At 48.7% G+C, this 21,624-nt stretch overlaps 2 protein-coding genes across 3 annotated transcripts in view; one reads left to right on the top strand and one right to left on the bottom strand.

Moving 5' to 3' along the window:
- Positions 1-785: 785 nt before the first annotated feature.
- On the bottom strand, positions 786-20,484 carry zbtb45 (zinc finger and BTB domain containing 45). 2 transcript variants are annotated; one of them, XM_023956997.2, is made up of 6 exons: positions 20,242-20,484; positions 17,897-19,217; positions 17,415-17,552; positions 13,129-13,269; positions 5,172-5,445; positions 786-5,096 (listed from the first exon to the last, which is right to left on the bottom strand). In XM_023956997.2, the coding sequence occupies exons 2-6, from the start codon at positions 18,953-18,955 to the stop codon at positions 4,690-4,692; spliced, it is 2,019 nt and encodes a 672-aa protein (XP_023812765.1). In that variant the 5' UTR covers positions 18,956-19,217; positions 20,242-20,484; the 3' UTR covers positions 786-4,689. The 2 variants fall into 2 exon arrangements, with proteins under 2 accessions (XP_023812765.1, XP_078804514.1); XM_078948388.1 differs by having other exon boundaries at positions 3,302-5,096; positions 17,415-17,663.
- The window catches only part of myom2a (myomesin 2a), a 56,898-nt gene continuing 54,915 nt past the window's right edge, over positions 19,642-21,624 (top strand). The window contains exon 1 of the mRNA XM_078948368.1: positions 19,642-19,784. The gene's annotated coding sequence lies outside the window, so the exon portion shown is untranslated. The remainder of the gene's footprint in view (positions 19,785-21,624) is intronic.

Genomic DNA, 21,624 nt, shown 5'->3' with positions numbered 1-21,624 from the left:
CAATTGTCTGGTGTGTAAATTTAACATGGGGGCGGTGGCGACAGCGGCTCAGAGCTTGGGAAAAAAATCTGCACCACTATTCGGTTCCTATAGTCTGTTAAATCACAGAGATTGTAACAGCCTGAAACCTTGAATTCCCGTCCCTGCAGCTGCGTGTTCCCGTCTCCTGTCACACGCGTGTGTGAGAAGGAGAGGGGAGGGGTAGTGGGCTCAGGCTGCCATGTGAAACGGGGCACGCGGAGAGCTGCAAGCGCTGCCTGGATTGCGCAACACCGGCATCATCTCGTGCCTTTAGATGACTCAGCTAATGCTAGTGATGTCATTCTTTATGAACTATTGTAGACATTTTGATGACGTTTATTTTCCATCAATGTTTTCTTTGTCTGCCTGAGGTTTAGTTGGTGTCAGTATTTGACTTACAGACAGCAGGTAATGCAGGAAAACAGCTGCACTCTATGACATCATTAATTAACAATCCATCATTTAGAAAGAAAAACAGCACTAACAACGTTAAATATATCGGTGCTGCTGTGTTCATGTTTCAGACCAATTTACATTGAATATTATTTATTAATTGAATTATTTTTCTCAGCATCAAATGGTTCAGTTGGTCAAAATGTTTCTACTTTAAATAAGGACTGACAGATTTATTTAATTTCAGGCACTTTAAGCTTCTTTTCTGTTTTACACTAGAACAGAGTTTCTGTGGCTAAATAAAGTTAATATTTGTTAAAGTGGGTTTATATTGCTTTTTGTTGGGGGGGGGTTAGATGGGTCGTGAAACATTTTCTTTTTCCTAGGGGGGGCCTGGCAAGCACTGTGTTAAGCTGCTGGTGTCTGGAGGGAGGAGATGATGGTTGCCGTGGAAACCCTGGATCTACCGTCTGATCGTTCACGCATGTGCTCAGAGGTGGAACCGCCAAACGAGTCAAAGCAGAGAAACATCGATAACTGAGTTCATTTGGGATGGCCATATAAAGAACCGGATTCTTCCGTCTAAATGCTACTTTAGACTGAGTGATGGCGTGTTTGGCGTGAACGTGTGCCGACTCACTGCTCGCCGCACTATTTGTCTTTATAGTTTTTTTACTTTTACACAAAATGGTTCAGATGAATTTAGATCGAAAAAAGGTTTCGGCCTCTCTTTTAGTTTCATTCCAAAGGTTTAAAAAAAAAAAACTAAAATAAAGTTTCCTGCTGCATGTTTGCTGCATAGGTTACCAGAAGCTCAGCAGTTTGCATTTTTTAATGAAGATATAAATAACTGAAGGAAAAAAATGCCGTCAGAAACTGTGGGGGCTTTTGTCAGAAACGCACTCGTCTTCGTTTTCACTTTTCTTCGGCCAAACCTGGAGGCTTTTCCAGCGTGGCGATGCTGGTGGGGGTCACCGCATCCTGACTAGAATTAAGCCAGTTAATACTCTGTTCTGATTGGCTGCTGGGTGTGGATGAAAACGTGATGACGCACGCCTACAAATGAAGCTCCGGTCACAAAGTTCTGCGTCGCTTAGAAACAAACTTCAGCTTCATCATGCGGACAAAAACAAGCGAGGAGAAGAGAACTTTCCCTCCGATACGACGCTTTGGATCCCTAAAGACGGCGTTCTTCTCTCACAAACCAGCTGCCGCAGAGCGAGCTGCAGGGTCTGTAGCCGTTACCGCGGCAACACGCCAAACCGCTTGTCACATAGTCCGAAAAACGATTCAAATGTAACAAGAATAAAGTATTAATGAGTGGCTTAATGTGTGTTCATATGAATTTCTTTCAAAAGTCACCATGGTGACCATTATGGTGTCACTGAGCCAATAATCTACTTAAAACGTAGAATAAATGTGGCGAGTTGCTCAGATTTTAAAGCTAGGAAGCAGACCATAACACTACCACCGCCGTGTTTGGCTGTCGCTCTGAAAGTCTGTTAGTTTGAGTCGAAGCGTTTGAGGAGACGCCCTAGAAAAGTTATTGTGTGTCATAAAAATATTTGTTGTCATAAATTAAGTCTGAAAATATATGAAAAAATATTCAAAATAAAAAGGAAGTGGGCTAAAGTTAGCAGATTGAAAGAACCGACCGGCTGTTTTAGCATCGTCTTATGTTAAACGTTCTCATTTATTTCCATCAGTTTAAAAATAATTTTCGCTCTCTGTGAGGTTCGGTGAAAGAAACTCGATTTAGAAATGAAAATTTAATTTTTAATGTTCCACATCTGCAGGTAACTAACTCGTCAGAACGTCAACAAACTGCCACATGTTTTCCTGACCGGAGGTTTAAAGGACATTTAGTTTTTGAGTCTTGTTCAAACCATCAGAGCAGGAGGGACCATAAAGCTTTATTCGATTTAAACAAAACTTAGAGAGGATAAAATCCAAATACCAGCAGCTTCACTAGCAAAGCACCAAAAACTAAGAATGTAGCAATATTGTTGTTTTCATGGACTTTTTCTAAATTAGTTCTTTATGGTTTTCTTTCATCAGGAAAAGGTAGCTGAGATCACAAACATCTTTTCGGTGCTGACGCCTTCCTCATCTTCTGTTTCACAACTTTGTTATTTGTTGAGAAAAAACCAGCTCTGCAGCGCCACCTGCTGTCTGCACAAAGGGACTTGGTGGTGGAAATGTACGTAACGATTTCAAGTGAAAAACAGAATGGAAAATATTTTTTTTAAATCAGGGACTATATCATCGACTGTAACCGGGGTCTGGACTGACTGAGTGTGACGTCATCCAATTCAGTCGCTACTTTTTCACGTTACAATCGCCGCCATGTTGGAGCCAGACGTCAGCGAGCAGTAATTGGATTAAATCACTCGGGGGTTTCTATGGCAACAACTCTCACCAATGAGGAGTGAGCTTGTTGGGAGACCACACCCCTTGTAGCGGGCTACACAAAATCTGTTTGAACGTGGGCGGCAGCAGGCCCCACCTACTTTTATTGAGGCGTGTGATTGGTCAGTTTATATGTTAAATAACTTTTTCTATTCTATTCTATTAAAAAAAGGGTAAGAGTGGTTCTGACCAATAGAATGAACCGCTGTCTATTTCTCTATAAAAGTCTATGGGATTTTACGTCCTGTTTGAAACGCCAGGGGGGCGGGGCCACTAACAGCTCTCAAATGCAGTCAATGGACAACATCATGAGACTGTGAGGGATGGAAATGTGTCTGAAGGTTTTACTTTTACCTGAGTTAAGTGTTGGGCGATGTCCCTTAAATTGGCAGTTGACGATGTTTGCAGAAAACCATCGGGATGGACGATGATATCGTTGGGGGGGGGTTAATTTTTCTTTATTATATAATTATTATTCTTTATTTTACCATATTACTTCATTTATTTTATCTCCCAACTAATGACTCATCTGCGATGATCCAGTACAAACTGAGGGAAGTGACCTCAGCTCTATGTGAACGAGCTACCGGACTCAGGAGAACCGGGTCTCCCGGTAAAAGTGTGTTTCCGGGCAGAGCGCGGACCGCCAGCTCACACAGCGGCTTTGGGGCGGTGTGAGCTTTTCATAGCAGAAATGTGGCTCAGTCCTTAGAAACTGTTCAAACAATCACGTGGATTTGTGTTTCCAGTCGTGTCCTGACAAAATAAAGGCTGATGTTATTCCCACATGTTTACGTTCAGCCAAGATGCAGATTGAGGCATTTCCCGCATGGATTTTATGTTCATCCATGGCTAAATGTTGTTAGCGCGTGTTGTTGCCTCTCCTAACCCTGGCTTCTTCCGGCTCCGTTCTTCCACAGAAAAAGCACTTACCATACAGATTAAAATGATGAGTGAACAGGCGCTTCATAATAACCGTAACATTAATAAAAGTACGTCTAGAAGATCGTCTCGTATATTACAAAGCTGACAGCGTATGTAGCCGCTCGGCGGAACTCATTTCCTCTTTCCTCAACACTACTGCGAATGTGTGAGTGATTTATTCTGACCCAAAGTGTGACTGTGTGAACGTTTGTTATAATCAGAAATAGTTTTTCTGGGCCCATGTACACGGTTGGATTCTAATCCGACCAAGATATTTTGCACATGTAACCGCGGCTTATGGTGTCGACTCTCAGCGTGGCGGGGGCGTGGCATCACCATGGTGTCTCTCCTTCGTGATGTCAGTCAGCCATCCCTAACCCTAACTTGATTGGACTTGGATTGAAGGTGAATGAAACCCCGTTAGCCCCCCCCCACTTACATTTCTTCAGCCCCTTTAACCCCCTCTTCACCTGCTCAGTCCTCCTTACATCTTTGGTGACACTCTGCTCTCTGAAACAGGGTTCCTCCACAAATGTACATAGAAAATGGCTGTTCAACCACGTGTGTGACCGTTACCCGTGTTGCTCTGGGACCGCTTTCCGTCGCCACGGCAACAAACGTCACAACACAGGAAATTTAAAGTTGGGATACGACATTATAATGTCTTCTTTTTTTTTTTGTAAATCCCAAATATATATATATTTATATATATTTTTTAAACCATGATTTTGAAAAGACTTTTCAACATCAAAAGCCCCCCCAGGCCTGTGCAGGAACCCTGACTGAAAAACGGCGTCAAGCTTAAACATTGAGGCCTGTAAACGTTCTGACCGCCAGAAAAAAGACAAACAGATCAACAAGGCTGTTAGGACCAAGTAAGTGTCGCTTCAAGGAATGAGCCTCTGAGGACTTCCTCCCCCCCCCCCCGGTTCCCGTCTGACGTTAGGTGGAGGAAGCTCCGTGGCTGGGCATGCTGGCCATGCTGCCGACCATGCCGGCCGCGCCGGCCATCCCTGAGGGCCCCCCCATTGTCGGAGGGCTGTGCTTGTTGGGTGAGGTCATGTCGGCCCCGCGGCCCGGGGTCTGGGGGCCGTGGTGGGCGTGCTGCAGGGCGTGGCGCTCCAGCAGGGTGCGGTGGGTGAAGGCCCGGTGGCACACGTTGCACTGGAAGGTGCGCTCGGCACGATGGGTGCGCATGTGCACGTTGAGCGAGCTTTTCTGAGTGAAGCGCTTACCGCACATGGTGCACTGGAAGGCCCTGACGCCGGTGTGCACCACCATGTGCTTGAGGAGGTAGTCCCGCAGGGAGAAGGAGCGCCAGCAGATGGAGCACTGATGAGGTTTCTGACCTGAGGGCGGCAGGCGCACAAAGACATGAGCACAGGAAGTCAGAAATTGGAGGTCGGCGGACGGCCGGAGCTCACCAGAGTGGATGAACATGTGCTTGCTGTAGTTCTTCCTGGACCGTAAGGATTTGCCACAGTGCGTGCAGTCGAACGAGGTCTCAGATCCCTGGGAAGAAGGAGAGGGCCCCGCCGAGCAGGAGGAGGTGGAGGGAGGCGGGGCGGGGGTCATCGGCGCCGGAGGCGGGGCTTGCTGGCCGGGCTCGGTCACCGCCATACTGTCGATCCCTCCTAGAGGCCCGCCCACGTAGAAGGGAGCCGGCTGCGACTGGCTGACCGGGTACTGGAACAGCAGCTGAGGAGACACACACACCGTTAGGGCAGCGACACACACACACACACACACACCGTTAGAGCAGCGACACACACACACACACACACCGTTAGGGCAGCGACACACACACACACACCGTTAGGGCAGCGACACACACACACACACACACACCGTTAGAGCAGCGACACACACACACACACACACCGTTAGGGCAGCGACACACACACACACCGTTAGGGCAGCGACACACACACACACACACTCCGTTAGAGCAGCGACACACACACACACACCGTTAGAGCAGCGACACACACACACACCGTTAGAGCAGCGACACACACACACACCGTTAGAGCAGCAACACACACACACACACACACACACACACACACACACCCACCCACTCCGTTAGAGCAGCGACACACACACACACACACACACTCCGTTAGAGCAGCGACACACACACACACACCGTTAGAGCAGCGACACACACACACACACCGTTAGAGCAGCGACACACACACACACACACACACCGTTAGAGCAGCGACACACACACACACACACACCGTTAGGGCAGCGACACACACACACACCGTTAGGGCAGCGACACACACACACACACACTCCGTTAGAGCAGCGACACACACACACACACCGTTAGAGCAGCGACACACACACACACCGTTAGAGCAGCGACACACACACACACCGTTAGAGCAGCAACACACACACACACACACACACACACACACACACCCACCCACTCCGTTAGAGCAGCGACACACACACACACACACACACTCCGTTAGAGCAGCGACACACACACACACACCGTTAGAGCAGCGACTCACACACACCGTTAGGGCACCGACACACACACACACACCGTTAGAGCAGCGACACACACACACACACACCGTTAGAGCAGCGACACACACACCGACCGTTAGAGCAGCGACACACACACACACCGTTAGAGCAGCGACACACACACACCGTTAGGGCAGCGACACACACACACACACACACACACACACCGTTAGAGCAGCGACACACACACCGTTAGAGCAGCGACACACACACACACACACACACACACAAACCGTTAGAGCAGCGACACACACACACCGTTAGAGCAGCGACACACACACACACACACCGTTAGAGCAGCGACACACACACACACACCGTTAGAGCAGCAAGACACACACACACACACCGTTAGGGCAGCGACACACACACACACCGTTAGTGCAGCAACACACACTGTTAGTGCAGCGACACACACACCGTTAGGGCAGCGACACACACCGTTAGGGCAGCGACACACACACACACACCCACCGTTAGGGCAGCGACACACACCGTTAGAGCAGCGACACACACTCACACACTGTTCGGGCAGCGACACACACACCGTTAGAGCAGCGACACACACCGTTTGGGCAGCGACACACACACACCGTTTGGGCAGCGACACACACACCGTTTGGGCAGCGACACACACACACCGTTAGAGCAGCGACACACACACACCGTTTGGGCAGCGACACACACACCGTTTGGGCAGCGACACACACACACCGTTAGAGCTGCGACACACACACACCGTTAGGGCAGCGACACACACACCGTTTGGGCAGCGACACACACACCGTTAGAGCAGCGACACACACACACCGTTAGGGCAGCGACACACACACCGTTTGGGCAGCGACACACACACCGTTAGAGCAGCGACACACACACACCGTTAGGGCAGCGACACACACACACACACACCGTTAGAGCAGCGACACACACACCGTTTGGGCAGCGACACACACACCGTTAGAGCAGCGACACACACACACACACACACACACACCGTTAGAGCAGCGACACACACACACCGTTAGGGCAGCGACACACACACACACACCGTTAGAGCAGCGACATACACACACACACACACACAAACCGTTAGAGCAGCGACACACACACACACACACACACAAACCGTTAGAGCAGCGACACACACACACCGTTAGAGCAGCGACACACACACACACACACACCGTTAGAGCAGCGACACACACACACACACCGTTAGAGCAGCAAGACACACACACACACACACCGTTAGGGCAGCGACACACACACACACCGTTAGTGCAGCAACACACACTGTTAGTGCAGCGACACACACACCGTTAGGGCAGCGACACACACCGTTAGGGCAGCGACACACACACACACACCCACCGTTAGGGCAGCGACACACACCGTTAGAGCAGCGACACACACTCACACACTGTTCGGGCAGCGACACACACACACCGTTAGAGCAGCGACACACACACCGTTTGGGCAGCGACACACACACACCGTTTGGGCAGCGACACACACACCGTTTGGGCAGCGACACACACACCGTTTGGGCAGCGACACACACACACCGTTAGAGCAGCGACACACACACACCGTTTGGGCAGCGACACACACACCGTTTGGGCAGCGACACACACACCGTTTGGGCAGCGACACACACACACCGTTAGAGCAGCGACACACACACACCGTTAGGGCAGCGACACACACACCGTTTGGGCAGCGACACACACACCGTTTGGGCAGCGACACACACACCGTTAGAGCAGCGACACACACACACCGTTAGGGCAGCGACACACACACCGTTTGGGCAGCGACACACACACACCGTTAGAGCTGCGACACACACACACCGTTAGGGCAGCGACACACACACCGTTTGGGCAGCGACACACACACCGTTTGGGCAGCGACACACACACCGTTTGGGCAGCGACACACACACCGTTAGAGCAGCGACACACACACACCGTTAGGGCAGCGACACACACACCGTTTGGGCAGCGACACACACACACCGTTAGAGCAGCGACACACACACACCGTTAGAGCAGCGACACACACACACACACACACACACACCGTTAGAGCAGCGACACACACACCGTTTGGGCAGCGACACACACACCGTTAGAGCAGCGACACACACACACCGTTAGAGCAGCGACACACACACACACACACACACACCGTTAGGGCAGCGACACACACTGTTAGTGCAGCGACACACACACACACACACACACCGTTAGGGCAGTGACACACAAACCGTTAGGGCAGCGACACACACCGTTAGTGCAGCGACACACACACACACACCGTTAGAGCAGCGACACACACACACACACACACCGTTAGGGCAGCAACACACACCGTTAGTGCAGCGACACACACATCGTTAGAGCAGCGACACACACACCGTTTGGGCAGCGACACACACACACCGTTAGGGCAGCGACACACACACCGTTAGAGCAGCGACACACACACACCGTTAGGGCAGCGACACACACACCGTTTGGGCAGCGACACACACACCGTTTGGGCAGCGACACACACACACCGTTAGAGCAGCGACACACACACACCGTTTGGGCAGCGACACACACACCGTTTGGGCAGCGACACACACACCGTTTGGGCAGCGACACACACACACCGTTAGAGCAGCGACACACACACACCGTTTGGGCAGCGACACACACACCGTTTGGGCAGCGACACACACACCGTTTGGGCAGCGACACACACACACCGTTAGAGCAGCGACACACACACACCGTTAGGGCAGCGACACACACACCGTTTGGGCAGCGACACACACACCGTTTGGGCAGCGACACACACACCGTTAGAGCAGCGACACACACACACCGTTAGGGCAGCGACACACACACCGTTTGGGCAGCGACACACACACACCGTTAGAGCTGCGACACACACACACCGTTAGGGCAGCGACACACACACCGTTTGGGCAGCGACACACACACCGTTTGGGCAGCGACACACACACCGTTTGGGCAGCGACACACACACCGTTAGAGCAGCGACACACACACACCGTTAGGGCAGCGACACACACACCGTTTGGGCAGCGACACACACACACCGTTAGAGCAGCGACACACACACACCGTTAGAGCAGCGACACACACACACACACACACACACCGTTAGAGCAGCGACACACACACCGTTTGGGCAGCGACACACACACCGTTAGAGCAGCGACACACACACACCGTTAGAGCAGCGACACACACACACACACACACACACCGTTAGGGCAGCGACACACACTGTTAGTGCAGCGACACACACACACACACACACACCGTTAGGGCAGTGACACACAAACCGTTAGGGCAGCGACACACACCGTTAGTGCAGCGACACACACACACACACCGTTAGAGCAGCGACACACACACACACACACACCGTTAGGGCAGCAACACACACCGTTAGTGCAGCGACACACACATCGTTAGAGCAGCGACACACACACCGTTTGGGCAGCGACACACACACACCGTTAGGGCAGCGACGCGCGACGTTTCCGAAAAATCGAGTTGTTTACATTAAAATGTAATTTAGCAAACAGATCATCTGTCTGTTAATATTTTATAGAAATTAAAGATTCAACAAAACCAAGTTGCTGATTTTCAAAACTAACTTCATTAACCCTTTAACCCCCGAGCTTTAGCTCTTCCTATTACCGTAACTCTTCAACCGTCCAGGAATGAACTTCACTCCAACAGCTTCTGAAGCAGAGAACAGCAGCCTTGCAGAAGACGCAACAGCAGGAAATCAAGCTGAATCAGGAAACGCCCAAAGTTACGGTATGTGAGCGTTATCCAGGGGCCACCGGCGACATCTCCAGTGTTCCAATTCCCGCTTTGCCCGGCCATGTGTCAAGAGTGACACTGAACCCCCCCTTGCCTCTGGTGGAAGGGGTTGCCAGAGTGTGTGAATGGGTCTGTGACTGTAGAGCACTTTGGTTTTCGAGGACGGTAGAAAAGCGCTATATAAGTATTCGCCATTTACCATTTACCATTAAAGTGGAAGCGAATAACTGGACACCAAAACTAGCTTCGTCTGACTTTCAAAGTGTGGTGGATAAATAAATATAAATAAAAATGAAAAAGCTGTCGCAAAAACGTTTGTTTCTTAATAGAAAAACCTAAATTATTAGCATGTCCTCAAAACACGTAAAGGCAACTGACAGTTAAGCCTCTGGCTCCGCCTCCACCTGTAGGGGCATTTGGAGGTGTAGTGGTGTCTCAAAGTAGTTTTTAAAGAGGAGCCTTAACGACGTGATCCGTGTCGCGCTAGTGACGTAAGGGGACAAACGTAAACATTACATTTACATTGAATAGAGTAAATATTGACTTTTTGTTGTTTTCAGGTTTTTTTAGAGTTATAAAACCAATGTTATACAGCAGCTGCGCGCTAGCGTAGCTCACCGGCAACTATTGATGATGTCACTGAGGGGTGGCGTCGACAAAATTTGAAGCCACTATAGCCATTTCCGAATTCCTCAATCGCTGAGATTTTAACTTTGTGAAATTGATTACGTCATATCCGCTGTTGCGTGGCATCTGAAGTGCTTTTCAAATCCAGGGCGCTGTCTAGTTTTCTAGTAGGTAGGGGTTAGCGTGGGAATTCGGACACGGTCTATTTTTCTGCAACTCTCCGCATAAAGGGCTAAATGTACGGCTAGGCGAGGAATTCAGATTCAGCCTAAAGGCCCGTTCACACCGGGACGAATTTTAACGCCTCGTGACTAAACAAAGGGCACCAATGAGAGTGTGCACACCGACGCGAAAAAAACGCCACGCGTCAAAAAAAACCCGCCTCGGGTTCGTTTTTTTTTTTCGACGCGTTGCGTTGAAATCTATTCGACCAATGAGAATGCCGCTTTTGCACACGTGTCTGGAGCTTCTGAAGTTACAGTAAAACACAACTTGGGGGCGCTCAAACACAAAACTGCCTTGCTGAGCACACATACCAGCGAAGAAAATAGACGCCAAGTAGCGTCTACACTGCCGCGAAGAAATAATGACGGACATTCTACAATATCCCCGAACCAAGCACCAGTTGGAGCTACTAGTGCTTGAAATATTCATGTTTTCTTTGTATGATTCTGACAAGCGCGAAAATACTTGCTCTCTTCTTCTGAGTGAAAAGCGACTTTAAGAAGCGTAAAGTTGCGCAGCGCCACCTTGTGTACAGGAGTATTTCTGTTTACATTAAGCGCCATCTAATGTCAGGGAATGAAATTGCATGTTCGCTCGGCTCACCGTCAGCGAAAATCGCCTGGATGTGAACACAAAAGACGTGGCGAAAAACGCTGGCGAATAACGCCTGGCGAATATTCGTCCCGGTGTGTACGGGCCTTTAGATTTCCAACATTGCTCATCAATTCTCCTCATCATATTTATGCAACAATAATTTAAGAAGAAACTCTTCATTTATTTTTAATGGAGATTTGAATCATATATGGTCAAAACTGTTCAATAGTTCTGAAGATCCTAAAATTTAAGTGTTAAATGACAAAAGAAGGTTAATAAATAGAGAAAATGGGGAAAAAAACTTGATCTGTCGCTGATTACATTTTTAGTATTGGATCGGGACTCGGTATCAGCAGATATTCCAAATCAGCCGACTCAGAAGTAGAATTTTAATTATTTTATTTTAGCATTTCTGCAACCATTGATGTGAAATAGATTTTTCTTTAACTGTTAAAGTGGAAGCCAATAACTTCAGTTCCATTCGACTATTAAAGTGCGACAGATTAATACACATTTTTTCCCTAAATAGAAAAACAGAAATGATTAAAAATGTCCTCATACCAGAAATAGGCGACTGACCTATAAACTTATTAAGACAGTGTGATCGAGCGCTTTAGACGAAGAGTTATAGACTAACGCAGTGTTTTTCAACCTTTTTTGAGCCACGGCACACTTTAACCTTGACAAAAATCCCGCGGCACACCAGCATCCCAAAAAAAAAAAAAAAAAAAGCAGAAACTCATAGTCTGTTTTGATCTAAACACAAAGAAAAAAGTATTTTATGATCTTTTATATTCAGAACTAATCAGTGTTTTATCAGGACCTGTTTGGATGAACAAAGAGCTGATTTCCTGGAGATGGTTAATGTTTTTAGATCAGTTAATGAGGGCAATTTTCCACGGCACACTGGTTGAAAAACACTGGACTAACGTGAAGGCCGGAATCCTGTAGTTTTTCAAAATAAAACTTCCTTCAGAATAAGATAATAAAAAAACGGGTGAAAGAAAGAGAGAAATATGTTTTTGCGCTGGCCGGTGTCAGGCCGCGGGGAAAATAGAAACCATGTAATTACGTTTTTCTTTTTTCATCAATGTGTAAAAATAAAAAGGGTTGGGGAGAGCTGAGTGGGAGGGAAGCTTGAGTGCACGTGAGCGCGCATGGGAGCGCGCATGGGAGCGCGCATGAGACGTCCATAAAATAGATGTGTTTGTTTGCATTTCCCAGAGGAAACTGCAGCAGGAACCCCTGACAAACTTCCCGTTCCACAGGCGTTCCCGCTCGTAGGTCCTGCTGGGGGCGGCGGATCACGAGAACAACGCCTCTATGGTTGCGTCAGCTGAACCAATCACCACACAGTTGTAACGCACATGGCTGGCGGTTCTTTGTTGACGGAAATCGAAGACTGAAAACAGCTTTTATCAAGCGGCCGATTCCTCCGAGCGGATCGACTGTTTTCAATCAGAGCTTCTGGAAACGTCATGAAGTGTTTGCAGACGAGACGCCATCAGGTGGAGCGACACAGAGCACCCACCTGATTGTTGATGGACTGGGAGGTTGGAGGCGGAGTCAGCGGCTTGTTGATGCGCCCTCTGGGGTTGTAGGCCATGGCCTGATGGGGGTCGCTCTGCGGCCAGAAGCTCTCAGAAAACACGCCCTGCTCGTCATAGAAATCCTGAAAGCACAAACGCAGAACGAAGCGGCGTTTTTCCGTCAGTTTCCAGTAAAACCTTGAAAGACGGAAAGAGAGTTTTATTGGAGTGTGTGTCCTAAAACATCACGGCAGGGATGAAAAGAAGAGAAGAATCCTGCTCAGAAACACAGATCGGCTTAAATCAGGGCCAAATAATCAACTCCTCTAATCTTTATTTTCTTTCCTGAATCCTTATCTCTGAAATCCAGGAATGCAAACGCTGACAAGATCCGCCAGTAATGTGATCCAGCCGTCCGGCTCTGCAGCAGAAGAGACCAAAACCCAAAGACTTGGTGCTCACTTGGCCTTTTTATTTTTAAACAGCAATTATAGGAAAAATAAGGATTTAAAAAAAGAAAACTGACAAAGAAGCTTGAGGTCACTCAGATCAAATCTGGGGACTGATAAAGGAACAAAACAAAACCTGCAGCAAAACAAAACCCTTTGAAAAAGAAAAGATGAATACACCACAAGATGGACAAGAAGACCTGCAAAAGTGTGTGTTTAAACTAAAACCAGGTTCATTTGAACCAGATTGAAGACAGAACCGGAGCATCAGCCTCAAAGTTCTGGTTCATTCAGTCCAACCGTGAGACGAACATTTTCTGAGATGAAGAGTTTCTCCACAGCAATAACCATTTTCCATGAGCCAGTTTTTACCTTAAATGTTACTTTATGCCTTTAAAATATTGAATTTTCTGTATTTTTTGTTTCAACGGAGGATTAAATAACATTTGCTATAATACTAAGAAAAACAGGATTTTGCACTCCTCCTTTTTTGTTTAACATTCTTTTTACATTTTGTTTCATATTCTTAAAGATCTGAAGAAATATTTAGTTGGACGTGAATCTTGTAATCTGATTGGATCGCTCATATTATGAAGACAAAGGAGTGGAAATACTTCATTGACAGATTTTAACTTTAGACCCAAACACAGAAAGCGGCTCCTCAGTGGATCATCTGTCCTCATCTAACTGATCGTTTTTCTTTTCCAACAAGAAATGCATGTAAATACAATTAATATAAAGTTAAATACAAAAGAGGTTTATATAAATATACAACCTCCTGTGTCCAGAGATTCATTAAGCCCTACTGTACCACAGGAGGCCTTCAGCTCTCGGCTGTTTGCTCATCTGCTGGACGGGACAAGAAAGTATAAAAAAACAAACAAATGAACAAACAACTACCTGGTCATTTCTGTTTTTTGGCTCATTTCCGTTCACCACATTGTTCTTTATTAGGCGGAGTCAGTGGAGAAAACACAGATTTTTCTTTCGGCGCCTCAAATGCATCTCTTGCTTCCGGCGTATGAATGCTTTGGTTTCACAGCGAGGAATGAAGATGAAGATAAGCTCCTCACAAAAACACCACAGGGGGGGGTTTGGGTGCAGACGCGGGGGGGATGGCGCCTTTGCGGCGGCTGCACGCCAACGCCGGATTCCCCTCGCAAGCTCCCTGCTCTGAGCTAACAGCAACGGGGACGTGAAGGGGGGCGGGGTTGCTCCAAGCCAACAGGCCCGCCAACAACTCTACAGCTGGACTGCTTCCATAATGCTCGCCATAGTTGTTACCCCGCTAGTGTTAGCTGGGGTTGTGAGAGGCTGTAAGCTTGCAGGAGAGAAAGTAAACACCTCATTGGTCCCGCCCACAATTTAGAGGAGAATTTCTGATGAACTCCTGCCGCTCTGCAGAAACGATGTCCTAGAAAACGACACGTTTTTAGATTTTGGCTAAAAACTGCATCATTGTGATTGAAAGACCACCGGGAACACTTTGAAACTAGATCAGAAGATGATCAAAGGGGGACTTGATTTTATGATTTTACCGTCTTATATGCATTTTAACACTGCCGCTTTTATTTTTTAACTGTGAATCATTTACAATATTCAGAACTATTGGGTTCGACACGCTTTATTTGTTAAATATTTCTGTTACTTTTTGAAGTACGTTCCTATAGCACAGGGGTCGGGAACCTATGGCTCGCGAGCCATATATGGCTCTTTTGATGGTCACATGTGGCTCGCAGACAAATCTTTAATTATACTTTTTTTTCATTAGACCAGTCCTTCTCGGGCGCGATGCGATGCCAGAAGTCAGTTTACTATTATCTATTATTTCACAGAGTTTGTACCACCTGGAAACCTGTGAATTGCCGTGCCTAAAACTGCGCGCTCCCGTCGCTGAAAAAGAGCATGCAGTTGCGGGGACGGGATGTGTGAGGAAGAAAGCAGAGGGTGGGGGGACAGGCAGCAGGTGAATCGCGCAGGGATTGTAAAAACGTAAAACCCGCTGCCCGTCACTCACTGCAGCGTGTGAGTGTGTGTTTGTGTTTGGCTCCCCGTCTGCATGTGAGCAGTCTGTCTCACATCTACAGAACATTCAGACCTACGATCACGTTTAAAGTCTCAACGCCTGCGTGAAGCAGAAACTCACCACGTATCAACCAGACTAGACCATCAGCAGAACTACCACGAGAAATACTCATCGTTTATTAGCAACAGCATAACAATGTTATTAAAAAGAATCCACAGACTTATTGTACTTTAAAAATGTTGAAATTACATCAAATGCACACATATTCATTTGTATATTTAGTTTTAAACATATTGTTGCGGACTGAGTTTAACTTGGCTGTTGGGCTGCGTTATAAGTTCTGGAGATCATTAAACGCATCAAGCAGAGATCTGATTGGCCCTCAGTTCTGTCGCTCAGCCTGTTGTTAGGTAATTTAGACCAATGGGGTTCAGCTATGGGCCGAATAAGGGAAATGGGAGGGCTGGAGCGGGAGGGGGGAATATAAAGTTGGGAGACGCGCTGTTGTGTCGGCAGGAGAGATTCAGGAGTTGCTGAATTAATCGTGCGGCGTTTGTCGTGGTCTGCAATAACAAGAACAAAGAACCTTAAATGAGGTTAAGTCTCCGTGCCTCAGTGTGGGAAAGGGACACCACATTATTGTATGGCTCTTTGGAAATTACAATTAAAAATATGTGGCGTTTATGGCTCTCTCGGCCAAAAAGGTTCCCGACCCCTGCTATAGCAGCTTTTTCATGAATGGTGTCAAAAGAAAGTGAGCACTTTAAATGTGGGGGCGAAAAATTGAATTTTACTAGAGATTTTGGACACTTTTTACCTGATTTTTGACACCAAGGATGCAGAAACCTCCTTGAAGCCTCTGCAGTTCGGCTCCGTTGGTGCACAGAGGTGCTCCAAGCCTTCTCCCCGTGCTGCAGGTTTACCCCGGCACTACTTCCAGGAGGCGTCTCAGAGGCTTTTGGCCTTTTCCGTGCGGCTTCAGGTAACTTTGAAGCTTTTCCTTCATTCTAAACTTATCTTTGAGATAAATAAAGCTTCTATCTAATGACTGTCATGGGGCTGAAAACGCATGGGCGCATCATCGGATTGGATGTTTCGGGGGTTTAATCGTGGTCGTCGATGTCATTTGCTGCTGCGCATCACAGCGCCAACATCTCCAGCTGTGTTTGCTGAATCACAGCAAGGATGCTCAACATTGTGCAGATCCTGTTGTGACATCGGTTTATTCTTTCTGTTTTCCATTTCAATTGAAAACAAAGACGTACAGGATTGTGCGTTTGCTTGGTGAAGACATTCACTGCATTTCTCTGTCTGCTAGCGTTGACCTTTTTAAGGAGAATGTCTATGAATATTCGCTTTTAGAAATGTATTTTAAGAGGAATTGAAGGTCATTAGAGGAAAAATAAATCACAGGAAAGTGAGAGCTGCTGTGATTGCCTGCAAACGATAAGGACAAAGAAAGAAGCTAAGCTGTGTTCGTGATCTGATGTGCAGCACTTCTGAGGAAAATGAAGCCTTTCTTCGCAGGGAGGCAGATGCTCCTTGTGTCTGCAGTGAACAGCAGGCTGCGGCAGAAATCTGCTCCACCATGTTTCCTCACTCTACTTACTTCAGGACTTGTGACAGCTCTGCCAATTATCAAGGCAACACCAGAAAATCCTTCAGAACCAGAGAACCATCCTCCCTGAATATTTCTGTTTAATCACGGTCCACAACATGGTGTGCTTCTGAAGATCAATTATTAAACTGTTCAATAAAAGTCAGCTTTGCTTCTGATTTCCCATTTCTGTCTTGTTTTGTTCGGTCGTCCTACCTGCCCGAAGCCCGCCATGGACTCCTGGCCGCTCTCCTGCCCCTGATCGCGTCTCCCGTCCTCCAGGGAATAGACGGTCCCGGCGGCGGCATCCTGCGCCCCCTCGTCCTTCACCACCACCCCCTCTCCGCCCAGCACCTGAAAGAGACGGAGGTCCGCGTCAGTTCGGCCGAGGAAAATCCCCCTCCTCCGGCCGTGAAAGCCGAACCGGCAGAACGACAAAAGCGTCGAGGTGGATGCAGCAGCAGGCTGGAATAAAGAGGAGAACCTACAGTGAGGATGAAGAAGTCCATGGATTGTCAACACGGCAAATGCCGAGGAAGTTGAGAAGAGAGATTCAAATGTGCTAAGTGCAGAAACATCTCAGCGATATACGCCAATGCAGCATGAGAAGAGGGAAAAGCATAAAAAGAAAGGAAAATGTTGCAGCTCTGCATGCCTGAAAGCTGTAACCATAGCAACCCTTCCCCTTATCCCCCTACCTGGAGTCTTAGCGGCTGCCTCTGCTTGCGGCTGTGGCTCGCCCCCCTGTCTCTGTCTACATCTCTTCCCCGCTCCCTGGCGTCCAAGTCCTCCTCCTCGCTGTACCTGTCTATGCCCACCAGGTCGTCGGAGAGGTCGGTGGCGTTGCCGCGGAGGCTGTCCCTGCCGATGCTGTCCACGCTGCCCACGCCGGAGCTGCAGCCCGTCGACAGGTTGCCCGTGCTGCTGGCGCCGGCCCCGTTGGCCGTCTGCACCAGCAGGTCTCGGAGCTTGTACCTGACGTCTTGAGTGCAGCTGGAGCTCTGCTTCATAAGGATGGGGCCGGGGGCTCCTCCCATGCCGCTGTCACCGCCCCCACACATGGAGCCGGGGCCCATGTCGCCCAGAGGCATCAGGTTTACGGTGCTGCTCTGCTCCATGGGTCCACCCTCGCCCCCCAACCCCCCACCCATGTTGTTGGCTCCACACTCGGCTATGAAGTTGGAGAAGTTGGCAAAGCCTCCACCCCCGCCTGCGCTGCCAACAGAGCAGCTCCCGCTGGCGCCGCCGCCGCTCTCCCTGCCTTTGCCCACGCCGCGCTCCTCTTGCTTCGGGAGAACACCCCCAAGCATCCCCCCTCCCGCGGCCGCAGCCGCCGCGACGGCCGCTGCAGCCGCCGCGCTGGCGCCTGCCGCCGCCTTCCTCTGGGAGATGATCTGGGTGCACTCGTCGATGACGGTCTTGATCTGCAGGATGCTGGCGGCGGTGAGGATGCAGAGGGCCTGCGACTGCAGCACCACCAGCGAGCCGCTGTACATGAAATCCACCAGCTGCTTCACCGTCTCGGCCGGCACCAGGGGCGGCACGGATATCTCGGAGTGACCCAGCAGCAGCTTGTCCTGGAAGAAGGGGCTCCCGGCGGCCAGCACGCAGGCGTGGGCCCGCAGCGAGGCGTCGTGTATCCGCACGGTCACATCGCAGAAGAGGCCCTCGCGGCGCTGCGTGCGCAGGGCCTCCAGCACGGACTGGCTGGAGTTGTGCAGGTGGATGTAGTGCACCGTCTCTGTGCCGGACACCATCGCCGGGGGGGGCGAGTCGCTGGGGACGGGGTGGGAGTGGGGGTGGGGGAGGGGGGGCAGGTGCCTGGGGTTCTGCGTCAGCTTGAGGGATGAAGAGGACGGGGAGAGAAAGGGCCACAGCGCATGGGCCACAGCGGGGTCGCTTCGGCTCACGCCGGCATGAGTCCGCCCCTGGTTATCCGCTCTGCTGTGGGTGGGTGGGGGGGGGGGGGGGTTTCGATGGAATGGGAGGGGTGGCAGCTGTTCCCAACAACTTTACCGTCTATTAAAAACAATAAATGGAAACAAATTTCACCCAAATGCACAGCATTCATCAAAATATACTTTAACTGATCAGAAAGCAGGAAAAAAGTGTCCAAATATAAAATCTTCCACTTTCTTTTGTTTTTAATTTCACTTTTGCATTTTACCAACTGTCTCAGATTCACAAATATTCGTCAGTTAATTGAAAAATAATCCAGAATTCCTTCCATTTTTCCAGATTTGACCAAAAACAGGTTCGGTTAAGAAGTGATCTGTTCCTTAATTCGAAAACCTGTTTAAATCCCACTGTTGTAACCAGATAGGACTCGGGTTAAGGCGCGTGCAGACACGGGTTAATAATCGAATTAGTCGCGTGCATCATCAGGGACACCTGTTTCGGACAAACGCGCGTGCGGTGGCGCGAGCCTGTCCGAGAGATCCTCGGGTCAGTCGACTCGGCCGTTCTGCACAGCAGGGGGTGTCTGGCGATTTAACAGCCAAACTGACAAGAGGCGGAGAGAACCGGGGGGGGTGTACTGAACTGGTATCCCGACTAACCGCAGCTCCTCCTGTACAATGCCCGCAGGTTAGTCTGGTTACATGTTAACTAACCCACATTTGGGCCAGCAAACAGGTTACCGAGGAGAGGCTAACGCTAGCTAGCATCAGGCTCTCAGGACTAGCCACCGCCGTCTCGAAGAAAATTTACTGAAAATGTGTAGGTTTCCCCACGCAAACCGGATTCTGTTAGATATTTAAAACTGGTAAATATTTTTACGTCTCGAAATGTGAGCGGCACCGCTCCCCGCTTGCCCAACCCCGCGGCGAAAGCCTTAAAGCTCGCCCCCACGCTCCACGGGAAAAAAAGAAATGCTAGCTAGGCTAGCTAGTTCGGAAGCTAGCGCAAACGGCCAAACACAAATAAAAGTTAGCTTGCCAGCGGCTAGGAGGTTCTGTGTTTCCGTCCGGACCGTGTCGTTACGGGAAACACGGCGGGCCACAGTCGAGCTGTCACTGCGTGGGGCCGAAATGCGCCAACTTACCCACGGCGTCGGCAGTGACAGCTCGTCTCAATACAGACGGATGCGGCAGGAAGCCCTCATGAAACGCAGCAGACCCGACGAGAGCTGCAAACAAACACACGCACACGCACACACAGACCCACGCATGCAGAAGCGGGGAGGCGATTCTTCTCCCGCATAACACATCCCATTCCCGCAGAGCCCCGCAGGAACAAGCGAACCGCGCTCCTCAGCGCCCGTGATGTTTCTGTTCCTGCTCCCACTGCGCACTTTCACTGTCAATCCACTTCAGGCTTTTCATTAAAGCTTCAGGCGTTCAGTAAAAATAACGCTTCTTACAATTTATGCTCAATCACGAATTAAAATGTGTGCAAACTTCATTCCATAAAGTGAAAGAATATCAGAGGTCTATAGGTCAAAAAGTATGATAAAATATTTAAGATTTTGCTGTAAAGGCTAATTTTGACAACAAACTCACTCATGTAATTTGAAAACTTTCTTATACTAAATTAGATTGATCTTCACTGGCTTCACACATTTTTTTTTTCTTGACACATTTTCCGCCCCTGCACATAAAGGGGCGGCAAATTTAGAAAATGTTAGTCTTTCATGGCGTGATATACGTCATCCATAAGTGTTTGAGCTGTTGGTCCATTGAGAATTATGCAGTTTATGCGTATGTGTGTAGTTTAAATTATTTTGCAAATCTTACGCAATTGTGTGTGATTTTTGTGAGATGCGTTTGCAGATTTGTGTCTTTCCACGACCGTTCCACGTATGTCTAAAGGACTTTTCATGCTTGTACTACCGATGAATAGCTTTTATGTTGTGTATACCGCACACGTGTGATTTAATTGACACACAAATCACCAATGAATTGCATACAGACAGCACAATAATCGCCCACGGTTTATGTTCTATGTTATGTTCTTTGCGTGGTTTATTCACACTTCTTCTGTGGTTTTGTTGTGGTTCATTTGTGTCACACCTGTGAAAATTTCATGTAAAGACCACAACTTTTCTCTTTTTTTTCTATGTATATTCACCTATGGCCAATTTTCATCCGTGCAATATGCATAAAATGTACGTAGCGGCTGTGTCACACGGCCTTAAGGAGACAACTTGAAAAACAAAATGTTCTTCATCTGTTTTTACTTTTTTCTGCCAAACCTCTTCAGCTTCAGAGCTGAAACACCAACCGGCCTGACCTCTGCTCTAGAATGAAGCATCACCAGCATCTTCTGCTCTGTTTGGACGGAAGGTCGGCTAAAGTTCACGCATGTGATGGGTAGTCCAACCATGTAACCCATGTGCTGTCCTAGGTACTTTAACGTTGGGAGTTGGGTCATCTAGACCCACTACACAGTGCTCTGAACCTTTTTTCTTCAATGATTTGTGATCTTC

Source organism: Oryzias latipes, chromosome 1 (genome assembly GCF_053564925.1).
Source record: "Oryzias latipes strain Hd-rR chromosome 1, Olatipes_Hd-rR_3.1".
NCBI classification, from domain to species: Eukaryota; Metazoa; Chordata; class Actinopteri; order Beloniformes; family Adrianichthyidae; genus Oryzias; species Oryzias latipes.
Note: the sequence above shows the minus strand (reverse complement) of the source record. Positions and strands in the feature narration are given on the sequence as shown.